Source organism: Thermobia domestica, chromosome 6 (genome assembly GCF_964235325.1).
Source record: "Thermobia domestica chromosome 6, izTheDome1.hap1.1, whole genome shotgun sequence".
Classification (NCBI taxonomy): Eukaryota; Metazoa; Arthropoda; class Insecta; order Zygentoma; family Lepismatidae; genus Thermobia; species Thermobia domestica.
Window position 1 is genome coordinate 140,641,900 of NC_137459.1, and position 13,187 is coordinate 140,655,086.

At 34.0% G+C, this 13,187-nt stretch overlaps 1 protein-coding gene across 2 annotated transcripts in view; it reads right to left on the bottom strand.

Annotated features, from left to right (window-relative positions):
- The window catches only part of LOC145688242 (cell adhesion molecule Dscam2-like), an 802,178-nt gene that overhangs the window by 663,706 nt on the left and 125,285 nt on the right, over window positions 1-13,187 (bottom strand). For both annotated transcript variants that reach the window (XM_081762176.1, XM_081762175.1), the window contains exon 2: window positions 3,398-3,556. In XM_081762176.1, the coding sequence (XP_081618302.1) occupies window positions 3,398-3,556 (159 nt within the window). The remainder of the gene's footprint in view (window positions 1-3,397; window positions 3,557-13,187) is intronic.

The window sequence follows — 13,187 nt, forward strand, 5'->3', positions numbered from 1 at the left end:
CCAACCCCAAAAACTATGAATTCGACACTAATACCGGTCATTTTCGATATCTTTATACATCTTCCATCCCCGTCCTCCATGTTGCAGAGCACGACATCGGAAGCATCACCGTTCATCTCAGCAACTCTAGAAACTATAGATTCGACACTAATATCGGTCGTTCCCCCCTCCTTCCACCCCTAAGTTGCACCGTAAAAGTGATATGACAAATCCATCACAGGTCTGAACCTCATCTATGCTGAAAATTTGATCGAGATCAGTCGGATGATTCAAGAGTTATTAGGTTTTATTTATTTTATATCAACCCCTCCCCTAAGTTCTACTGTCAAAATAATATGATAAAAAACATCCCACGTGCAAACGTCATATATGTTGGAAATTTGACTGAAATTGGTCGGATGGTTCAAGAGTGATGAAGTCACAAATACAGTCACTTTTATTTTCATTTTTTTTTTTTTGCATATATCTCCTTTTTTCCCCTCCCCTTAGTTGTGAAGTCAAAGTAAAATGACAAAATCGTCCCAGGTCCAAATCTCATCTGTATTGAAAATTTAATCGAGATCGGTTGTGTGATTCAAGAGGTATTAAGTTGTATTTATTTAAATATATATAATATCCTTCTCCCCTCCTCCTCCCCTAGGTTCTACCGTCAAGGTGACATTATAAAAGACGTTCCACTCCCAAACCTCATCTATATTGTAACTTTGATTGAGAGTCTGGTGGTTCAAGAGTTACTAAGTTTTATTTATTTTTTCTATCTCCCCCACCTCCCCCTCCATTAAGCTGTACTATCAAAGTGAACAGCTAAAAACACTGCCAGACCAGAACTGCATCAACGTCAAAAATTTGGTTGAGATCGGTCGGGAGGTTCAACAGATTCAGAGTCACAAACATAGTCACTTTCAATTTTTATAATATAGATCAATTTGCTTTGCTTGGATTCTACTTCATATTATATAGATAATAGCTGTGAATTATTTTATGCTTTTAAACAATTCTATTTTACTATTTTCAACGCCTTTGCTGAAGTTGGTACAAAACGATTAGAGTTATTTAGCCTTCTTTATCGGTGATAATGGAGACATGATATCATCATTGTTGGACTGATTTGCACTCTATTGGGTGGTGAAGTAAAACGGCTGGTTTCCAATGATGATCATACAGTTGAGTCCCTATGATAGCCATAGGAGTTCAGTGATCCAGATCTCTTGAACGTCAGGAATGAAGAACTGCCATTACTAAATCTTCGAAAGATTAATAAGACACGTCTATCGGTGACATTCTACCCATGTGATGACCAATAAATCACCTAAGGTAATGGGTGGATATTTTTAGCTATTATTATTATTATTATTATTATTATCTGGTCTGCTGCATTTGATTACAAAGTGCTTTTAAGAAAGTGTCATGTGTTTGCCTATGAGCTGTTTGCAGCAAACAAAAGTTATTATTACTAGTAGTATTCTGGAGGTAATACAGACTGAATCCAGAGCTCCTTCGTGACTAAGTGGTTAGCGTAAGCGCCTTTGGTGTGGGAGACACGGGTTCTATTCCTGGCGGGTGATCATGGGGCTCGGATTGCACATGAATTAGTTAGTCCACGTTTCGTATAGTCTCTCTGCTGAAAGGGATGTTAAACTGAAAATCAAGTCAACTCAAACTGAATCAAATGTATGATACATCCTACCCTGTATACTGTTTTGATACATGAAATTTATCCCGAATCATAAGATCGAATGACAAAAGCGTTTTTTTTTGTGATAACTGATTTAATGAGTACGGAAATTAACCACAGTCACTGAACCTATGTTCACGATACCTAAATTGTTTTTGAATATTCACGATTGTTTTATTCAATTATTGCTTGTTTGCTACGTTTGAATCTCCTCAGGCATAGACAAGGCTAATTGGATCATAAGTTGCCTTAAAATGCATAGGTGAGGAGGGGTCAATAAGTAGCAACGGAAGACTTGCAACTTTTGTGGCATTCTTCTTTCTTTTCTCACAGGCCACATAATTAAGAAAAAAAACAACAACAATCCTTGAATATGAATAATGTTAACAACCAATATTAACAAACTTGGACGAGGAACACGCACACAATACATTTTATCTAAATATGAAGTTATGACTCTTGGAATGTTTTAATTTTCTAGTACAAACTCGAATTGTCACTGACAGCCTGTGAGTACGATTCTCTAAAGCTTCTGGATCTGGTATTGAAGATTGATCGAAATATCAACTGGTCTATATCCTCTAAAGTGTTCCCTAGTTAGCTTCACGCACATTGTTATGATAGTAAATACAACCAAATACCCTCGGGATACAATAACACCAATACTACAAAACTGTGTAAATATCAACGACTCAGAAGAGGCCATCAAAACATACTATCGGTCTGCCTACCCTATTGAACTCTCTCTCTCTCTCTTTTTGTATATATGCATATATATTCTTTAAAATGGATAGTTTGATTCGATTAGTTTTTTTGTTTGTTTGTTTTTGTATGAAAATCATGTAACTACAAAGTCATAAAGAAGACATACATTTGCGACAAAGTGAAGCTGCCGGGAGCTAGCACATCAATATTTATGGAAATTTACGTGTGCTGGTATAGCAATAAATGAAGGGTGTACTCAATAATTTTCTCCCAATGTTTGCCCACATTGTCTTCCATTCATTATTTAGAATTTATGGGGTCAAGGTAATTTAAGACTTGATCATCCAATCACGTCAAATAAATATTTTGTTCTTCTATGCACAATTTCATTTAATGTATAGTTTATGTCTTCCATTCAAATAGGTAGGCTATATTAGTGTTGACATTATTATGAACAGCCCTAATTGTGCATAAATCATTAATCAAATTTTAATTTCATATTGATATTTTTGTCGATCTGGTATGTAAGAGTGATTTTACTAAACTTAAATGTGTAAGGAAGTAGATAGAAAATAAATATTTTTTTTGTTATAAACAAAGGTTTAGAAACCTAAGATGTTTATTTTTTCCTGCAAGGATAAGTGTTTCTGTTCACTCAATTAAAGAAAGCTTCTGATAATGTATTGATCTCTGAACACCTAAAAATATGGTCGTGATATCGAACTAATCAATATTGTAATTGTAAATTATTACTGAACCAGTGAGGTTGCATGCTTTACCATGTGATTTTTTTTCTATATAAATGAACTAAAACAATATTTGCGCTTGGAGAACTGTTTTCTTTTTCATATTTTAAGAAAGTTCAAATTATAAGGAAAATATTATTGAACGGCTAAATACAATTTATCGTTATTGTAATTTCAAATTATTTTGTTATGAAAGGAAACGAACACACATAAAGGTAAATTATAAACGCATTTTGTGAACACTGTTATTTTTAGAGCAATAAGCACTTACCACTCTCCAAGGTAGGATAGATATTGAAGTTATTTTGGACCCATGATGTGATTGATACAAAATCCTTCACGTATGTAGGAATCACACATTTCATGACTGCAGTGTTTCCGTTCATGACGAAAACGTCATGAACTTGGACTTCATAATTCTGTTCAACAACTGCAAAGAAAACAAACATATATAATCAAAAATTTGATTTTAATTATAAAATGTAACTTAGCACTCAATTTTAAAACACCGTAATAAAGGTTGTTTTGATATATTTATTTAATGTTTACTTTCGAGCGACGAAAGTATCGTGATCATGAAAAAAATGAATTCGAGGTTTCAACAGATTTACAACTTTAATGGTCCGCATATACCGAAAAACTGATTTTTCGTCATCTTTCTGTCTGTCCGTCTTGATGTGCACTCACCTAAATTCCATACAATTCAACATATCGAGATCAAATTTTAAGCTTAAACTTCTTATGTGATCCTCCAAGAAATTGCTCAAATTTTCTTCCCACCCCTAAAAGTGAGGTAGTGGAAAAATTTTTAAAATGCAATTTTCTCCCCAAAACGGCTCTAATGATTTTGTTTATATTTCATAAATTGTTTTTGTTTTAAAAAAAAATATCATGTGGTATAAGTTATTTCTCTGGAAAAAGTCAAGAAGGTACAGTTTATTCTTGATGGTGATTTTTCTTTCGGGCGATTTTGCAAGAAAAGACGATTTTGATCATATTTCATAAACATATTTCATTAACAAGCTGACAATATGGCATAACTCATTCGTCCAGAAAAATGTACGAGATATAGTTTATTGTTGGCGTGAGTTTATTTGCGTACGATTTTCTCAAAAACGACTCAGGCAATTTTCTTCATATTTCATAAATAAATGTTTCTATATATATAAAAGAGAACGTACAAATCCTTTGTTCCCTCATCACGCTAATACGGCTGAACCAATTTCTTTCATTTTTGGGGGGTTATTAGGATTTGGACCCTAGATTGTTTTTATCATATCACTTTAATTTTTAATTACCAGTGTCTTGAGATAATTGACCATTCAAGTGTCCATAACGTACAAATCCTTTGTTAGTTCATCATAGGTAAAAATAAACGTATTTATATGCAACCCGCATGACCGTGTCACTCGGCGGGTTAACATAAATGACAGGCGATATAATGTTAACATTTACTGCAAGCATATTTCACGGGTATTAAACACATGAGATATGGAGTTGTGCATTTAAATTTTCATTTCAACCCAGCGAAGCGGGTAATATATGCTAGTCATTAATAACCGACAATACTCATTTGTCCTAAAACAAAAAAAGAGCATAAAAGAAAAGGAAAAGAAACAAAAAAAGAAAGAAAGAAAGAAAGAAAGAAAAAAGAAAGAAATGGCGTAGCTTATTCTTGGAAGATGATTTTTGTTATAGGATTTTGTCACACACGACTCATTTGATTTTATTTCTAATTCACAAATAGCTCTTAAATTAATAATCTGACAATTTGATATAACTCAAATAACCTCAAAATCTTTACGAGAGAGAGTTTGTTCATGGTGAAAGTTTTAGGATGATTTTCTAAAGTAAATAAATAAAACGATTAATGCGATTTCATTTTACGAATAAATATTATATTAACAACCTGACAAAACGTCATGACTTATTTGACCTGAGAGAGTTTACGAGACGTAGTTTATTCTTGGATATAAGTTCGTTTGGACGATTTACTCGAAAATTACTCCCGCGATATTCTTCATATTTCCGAAAGAAATATTTCATTAATATGCTGTTATTGCCGATCAACTATCGACCAAATATTTACCATTCGCCAAATACTCGAAAAAAAGTGGGAAAAAACTACCCCGGTACATCAACTATTTATTGATTTTAGAAAGGCGTACGACTCGGTTAGTAGAGAAACATTATACAACGTTCTTACAGAACTTGGAATACCGAGAAAGCTAATTAGATTAATTAAGATATGTTTAAATGAATCCCAAAGTAAAGTCCGTGTAAGAAAACTTTTGTCCACGAGCATTCACGTCGAAAATGACCTGAAACAAGGAGATGCGTTGTAGCCATTATTATTTAACTTTGTTCTGGAATACGCTATAAGGAAAATCAAAGATATCAATCAGGGCCTAGAGTTGAACGGTATTCACCAGGTTGTGACATATGCTGATGATGTAAATTTAATAGGGGATGATAGGAGAACAATAGAAAGAAATGCAGAGATCTTATTAAACGCTTGCAGGGACATGGGCTTAGAAGCAAATGCAGAGAAAACTAAATACATGGAAGTACTTGGGGCCGTAATACAGCAAATTATGGATGCGTTAAAATATTAAATAATGCTTTTGATAAAGTGGATACTTTCAAATATCTAGGATCAATATTAACAGACGAAAATCATATTCACGAAGAAATTAAATGCCGACTAAAAGCAGGGAATTCGTGTCACTATTCGGTTCAAAATCTCATGTCGTCGCGAATTTTGTCCAGGAATTTGAAGCTTAAAATTTATGAAACGATAATCATGCCTGTTGTTCTGTATGGTTGCGAAACGTGATCACTTACTCTGAGGGAAGAACGTAGACTGAAAGTGTTTAAGAACAAGATCCTGAGAGGAATATTCGGACACAAGAGGAACGGGACGGGGGAATGTCGGAAACTTCATAACGAGGAATTACATAATTTATATGGTTTTAACAACATTGTTAGGGTCGTCAAGTCTAGAAGGCTTAGGTGGGCTGGTCAGGTAACTATAATGGCAGAAAGTAGAAACGCTTTCAAAGTCTTGACTGGAAAACCAATCGGAAAATGACCATTAGGAAGACCTAGGCGCAGATGGAAGGATAATATTAAGATCGATCTCGCAGAGATTGGAATACAAAGAAGAAACTGGATGTAGTTAGCTAAGGATAGAAGTCAGTACAGAGCTTTTGTGAACGCGGCATTGAACCTCCGGGTTCCATAAGCCATAGAGTTAGTTTAGTTAGTTTAGTTCGCTATGCTGTTACTGCGTAACTCATTTCCACTGAAAAAAAAAATGTACGAGGGTTAGTTTATTCTTGGCTGTTTTTTTTCGGACAATTATATATATATAAAAACAACTCTGCTATTGTGTTAATATTTACAGGAAGTGCATATGCAGTATGGCTCAAAATGCATGCTCTCCTCTCCTCTTGTTTAACTCTGAAATGAATCGACGGAAACGTTTCATTTTTGGTAGTGTTATAGTTTAATGTTTGACATTATGTCATTATATTGCAACCCGATAATGGTTTTATTTCCCTCTTTTGTGAAGGCGGTGTTGTTGGTGCAACATGGCTGCAAAACTGATATATGAAGAAAAGAAGGTAGTCTTGAGGTGGTCCATGAAGTATGAAATAATCAGTGAGGTGCAATGGCAAAAGCGAAATGAATTTGGAACACAATCACCGATACGTTTAACAATTGTCCGAGATCGTGATAAATTTAGAGCCAAAGGTTGTGTTACAAATGAAAAAAAAAAATCTGAACGATCTGTCACAGCAAATCCTGCTAACCCCAAGTTGTGTTAGAATAATTCACTCATTTAGCACAGAAATATGTGAGACAGCGTGCCCCTGAAGCCGTTTTAAGTTGTGCAAGTGTTTGTCGCTCTTTGAAGGCTGTAGAATGGTAGGTCTATATTTCAAGATTGTTGCGTGGAAGAAACGAGGACGATCCGATCGCAGATTGGGCTATTGCGAGTGGTTTCAAAACATGGTGGACAACGGTGAAATGATTCAAACTCAATTTCATACTAGACTCAACTATGTCTACTGATCCGCTGTAGATCCAGAAATATATGTTGACAAAACCGTGAATTTACCGAGAGTGAATGTGTGGTGTGTACATCGACAGTGTATATTTGCAATGGCCAACACTTTGAATTCAAAAACTAATATTAAATCTTCATCTCGTAGTGCAATGTAATAACATAATATTAAACTATAACACTGAGAATTGAGACGTTTCCGTCAATTAATTTGAGCGTTATTCACAATTAAATAGTGTATATATGTTTATGAGCCACCCTGTATATAAAGGCATATTTGTTTCTTTGTTTCATGTATAGAAATATCCATTGTTGGCTTCTCATATTTTGAAGTAACTATCGAAGAAACGATGGACTATTTAGAGTTTCTTTTTTCGCATCCTAAGGGGTAATATAAGAGTTCAAAGGGGAAAATGTGGTTTATAGTTTATAACAAATCTTGAAGATCTCATGAGCTCCTCATGCAAGGGAGATGAACCTCAATATTTAAATTCAATATCAGAAGCAAGTAAACATACGTTCTATTGTATACATAGCAGGACTTTTGTCATCCCACTTTCATTAAAACCTTTAATTCATATCCTAAGGGAAAGGAGGGAGAGAGGCATAATATGCACACTAAAGAAAAGAGTATCTCACGACCCTCTCATCATCTGAAGATGATATTTAGTACACAATCTCCTCATTAAAATAAGTTGTCACTTACTCCAATGGTTTTGAAGATATCGTTATTAGGGGAAAGAGGGAAACTTTTAAAATATTGTAATGCCGTTTTGCATTTATAAAGTTAGTAAACTGAGAAAAGTTTTGCTTGATTCGTTTTATTTATTTTTAACACAGTGCTTGGATCGACCTGGTTTTAATCATTTTACTTTGATTGAAATGCATATTCTAAGGGAGATAGATTTTTTTTATTTTTTATTTTATTATTATTATATTATTATTATTATTATTATTATTATTTTACAAAGAATAATTGCTGCATCATTTGAAATACATTTTTGAGCATAGCTCTTGGGTCAATCGGAGTTTTCTTCATGTCACTTTGACTCAGATACACATTGTAAAGGGAAAAAAAGTGCGTTCGAATATATATTCAAATAGTTTTCATAAACCTATGCATTCTATGCAACCCGGGGTATCTCAGGCAGTTTTACTACGCTTGACGTTTTCTTATTTGCCCTTTGCTTTTGACACTGCCTTCCTAGTATACTGATAGGTATACGTTGAGAAGAGTCCGTAGGTAAGCCGGAAAAAAAATCATCATTTTTTTATTTCATTTTTGGTGACTTTTTTTTTAAAAAAAATTAAATCTATTGTTTTGATTTAAATTGCATCTTTCTCCTCGAATAATACAAGTCGCAAACTAAAGGGAAAGCATTAGTAATCGATATTAAATGTTAACTATGCCATTTAATTTAAAGTATTGGGATTTAATTTTAAATTAATCCTAAATTGTTAACTTATTTCAATCCCAATGCTTTCAAACCATTAAGAAAAAAGTACAGCATCGTATGTCAACATGACACTTTTTTCACAAAAGTTGTTCATATTTGGCAGGGACAGAAATAAAATTCGTTGGGCGGTCCAGAACTAGACTGCGCTAAGAATAATATAAAAACGTAAATTTCTTCTAAAGTTATGTAAAATGTACATTTTTTTAAGTTTCGGAGAGAGGATCAAACACCCCTCTGGAAACAAACGAACAGACCCGCAATCAAAAGATTGTTTGTCTCGAGGGTGAACTCCCCGGCGGAAAAGTTAACGATTTGGAAACCCCATGTTACGAAGAGAAGAAAGGATGATTGTTCCGTTACCCGTTCAAAACTTTGAGAATTAGTGCATATAATATTTTAGAAGCTTAGCATTAAGTTGCCCTAGACTTCAGTCAGGTGTGATTCAACAGCTCTAAAATTTGACACTTTATAGTTATAAAATCTGGCTGTTATTCTCACTTCAAATTAATTAATTTCGCAATTTGATTTAGATCAACGATTTTTTTTATTTAAAAAAATGATCAAGTGATTTAAATCTTGATTTGAATCGTAATTTAAATTACACTGCTTTAAATCAATCCATCCTGCTGCAGGTTATTTATAATTTTGAAAGTGTGTTTCCTAATGAGGAAAAAAGTTGAAAATTTATGCTAAAATAAAATTTTCTGGAGCTCCCAAACCAGGGAGATAAAACACGGTATAAGCCTACAAACTCATTAACAGTAATTAAACATGTGTAGTAGATTTTTTTTTAATCTACAGGATAATATATGTGCAATTTCTTTCTTATTTTATAGCATTAGTGTATGAATCTATGGCATGAAATCGTTAACATACATAGTGCCTACCCTGAATTGGATTTTTACCATGTCCCACTGATTAAAATACGTCCTCTAAGGAGTTCTAAGGAGGAGGAAGATTCCAAATTTGTGCCAAAAATCTAGTTGTTGCTCAGGAGGCCCTCAAGTTTATAATGAAGTTCTTTATACAAACTTTCAATTAAAAATAATAAGAAGTACGTCCTAATCCAACCTTTATATATATATATACTTAATACTATATACTTAATGGGAGGATTTGGTTATTTGTGCGATATTTTAATATATGTAATGTTGTATACATAAAATTACGAAAGTAAAGGAAACTGTTGAGCCATTGAATATCAATTATTCAACAAGCTAACACTTGGTTCGATCTGGCGTTTGCAATTACACCTTGACTGAAATGTGTGTCCTAATGGGAGAAGGCGCTTTCAATTTTTCACAAAGAATAACGGGAGCACATTTTGATTTAAAAAAATAAATGTAACATTTATTTGGAGCTGGGTTGTTGTTATTTCAATTTACACATGTATACTCAAGAAAAAGAGAGTCCAACTATGCATTTAAAATATATGTCATAAGCCTGTTCTTTACATACAAAAGATGGAAAATTCATAGTTATATGTAACTATCTGAAATGACCATTCTTTGCATACGAAGAATACGATTTATGGAAGGTATTTGAACCTCTATCCTTCTTTTAGGATATGCATTTCAATAAACCCGTACTGATAAAAACTCAAACTATTATATTCTTCAAATAAAACTTGAATCTCTTACCCAAATTATTATATTTATTTTAATCCAAGTGACATGGTAATATCCCGGCTTGGGGTGGTTAATAAATATTGAAAATTCATTTCAAATGGGTCAGTTATTTATCTGTGCTACCATCACAAACTACATAGTTGATTTCAGTGTAGCAAATACAATTATAAAAATTGTCTCATTCGCCCATTTAAACCAAAAGTTTGAAAACGCTGGTTCACGTTGGAGAATTGACAAACTTATTGGCATCTCCATCACCTCCAATCCGTCGGGGGCTGAACTTGTACATTAATGGCTACGGGAATGCAACTGCTCATCTCAGTGACCCTGAATACTATGAATTCGACACAAATATAAGTTGTTTTCAATTATTTTTAAATGTCATTTATTCTCTCCCCATAGGGTTACTAGGATGCCTTTCGCTTCTACTAAACTTCAGATTAAATGTCATCGGGTATGTTACTAATCAGCTTAGTGATCCCGAAAACTATTGACTTACAACCAATATTGGTCGTTTTAATTGGTTTTATATGACACACTTCCTCATCCCAGGGTTGCTAATAGGTTGGGTTGAACGTAGACATAAGCGACATCGGGAGAGTTACTTTTTTTCTTTCTCGGCAAATAGTGCAGGGGCATTTGTAAATATAGAAAAGTCCGTGGGATTTTGAATGAAGCAATTATATGGTTGGTAGCGATGGATAGGTAATGAGCTATATAATCGTGTACTATCGTGTGTTTTGTCTCAAAGTGTGGCCGAACTAATACATGACGTCATACTTTTAAGATGGCCGCTAACGCCGACATCGATGCTTTTTTCGCGCTATACAGGCTAAAGTTCTCAACCGATTTTCAAGGGAGGTTTCTCATTTTATTTCTCCTGGCTGCTGCATGTGACTTTTGCATATATATTTGCCAAATAAATAGTTTCACTTCTTCAAAAATTAAGAAAAATATCAAAACTGGGGTAAATTAAATTGCTTTTTCAAACTTGAATGGGAATACACCGACTAAATTAGCGAATGGGCTTTAATAAGTGTCTCATTTGTCCCCATGGCTATTATTTATATATATTACATATATATATTTGCCAAATAGATAATTTTATTTATTTACAAATTTAATATAAAGTCGGCACAATTTAGTCTTTTTGAAAGATATGTAGTCAAATATCAACAATGAAAATGGTGTGAGGTATAAAATATTAACAAATCATTATGCCGATAAATACATTAAATTAAACAAAAGTTTTCGATTATAGGGTAATTTAGTTTTGCATTGTAGTAGACCACTTCCTTATTACCTTTCAAAAAAATATAAGCATTCTAATTAAACAAAAATAAAAAATTAGTAAATATGTTGGGTTGTAAAAGCGAAAGAAACAGTAAATTACTTCAAATACACAAACAAAACCCTATTATTATTACACAATTGTTTAGAAAGGAAAACAATAATAGAAATTCAACTTATGAGTCATTATCTGAGTCCATCAGTTGCATTTGATCGTCATTTTCACTGTTTTCACAACGCTCTTCCTCGACTCCATATTTGCACAATTCTGTACATTTAAGTTATTGAGTACGACACTTGCAATTAACACAATTGACGAGACATCGTCTTTTGATGCAACCACAACGTGCCAGTTTTAAGATACTTTGTGGAGAGCATGATATATGACTTATGGTAGGAAAATACTCATTCATCCTTTCCCATCCCAAAGTAGATGAGTCAGAGAGATTCGGTTGTGGAGGATTAGCCCGTTGCCAATCCATCACTTGGTAGGGAGTTCTTAAGACATGTCAGTGTAAAGCTGGTTTTGTTCGCGGCAAATTTTAACTTTGAACGTCTTTTTTGGTAAACAGCCACCAGTGGAGCTTAACCATGTCTGAAAATTCTTTACCTTGTAAATACATGCAAAAAATTAACCTTTCTATCAATTGGTCATCTTCAAATGTAAAATTTTCTGCCAGGCTAATCTATCAAATGCAAATGCTTCCAGAATATTTTCTTCAGAAGATTCAAAAACGTTCTAGACAGATTGTTTTCCTGTGTCCTTGAAGCAACCTACTATGTTACACCCAGACGGAGAATGAAGTCCTAATAATGCCTTAACTTGGTTAGGATTTAGGCAAGAGTAAATTTTTAATATTTTTCATACTGTAAGTAATGTGTGTATCAAGTTTGGTTAAACATTGCATCAGATGCTCCAGAGTTATGCTGGAACACATACACACACTTATACAGGGTGAACCAAAAGTCATGAAGGGGTTCTAATGTGGAACAACTTTTTTTTTTAATCATTAGTTTCAATTGATATTTCACATAGTTAAAGATCGAAAGTGGGAGATGGTTTACACTTATGTGTAGAATATAATTTCAGGTAGGTATCCGCCATCATGGACCTCACAGATATGAGTCCTGTGTAGGACATGATTCTAGATGGGAGTCAACACTTCTGGTCCGAGTGCATGTATTTCTGCACGAATATTGTTCTTGAGCGGTGTAGTGTTTGCTGTTGTCCACATACACTATGACCTTCAAACAGTCACACAGAAAATGAGAGTGAGGTCAGGCGAACGGGAGGGTCAGTTTATTTCAATGTTTCTCGAGATTATACGATGGCCGAAATAGTCTTTAGAAGTAAAATTATTGATACCCTTGCCATGTGTGTTGTGACCCGTTTTCTGCAGCCCCACATCTCAGGCATGTTCTTCACTGCAGGATGCGCACTAGTTGCAATTATGTTTTGACATCGATCAACAGTCACCATTACTGCATTGGCTTCATCATCTTCAAAATGTATGTTCCAAAGATTATTTCAAATGTTACGCCACACCACACAATGCACTTCACAGAATGCAGTTCTCGGGCACGCATATCACAAATCGTGTGCTACACCGGGCCTTA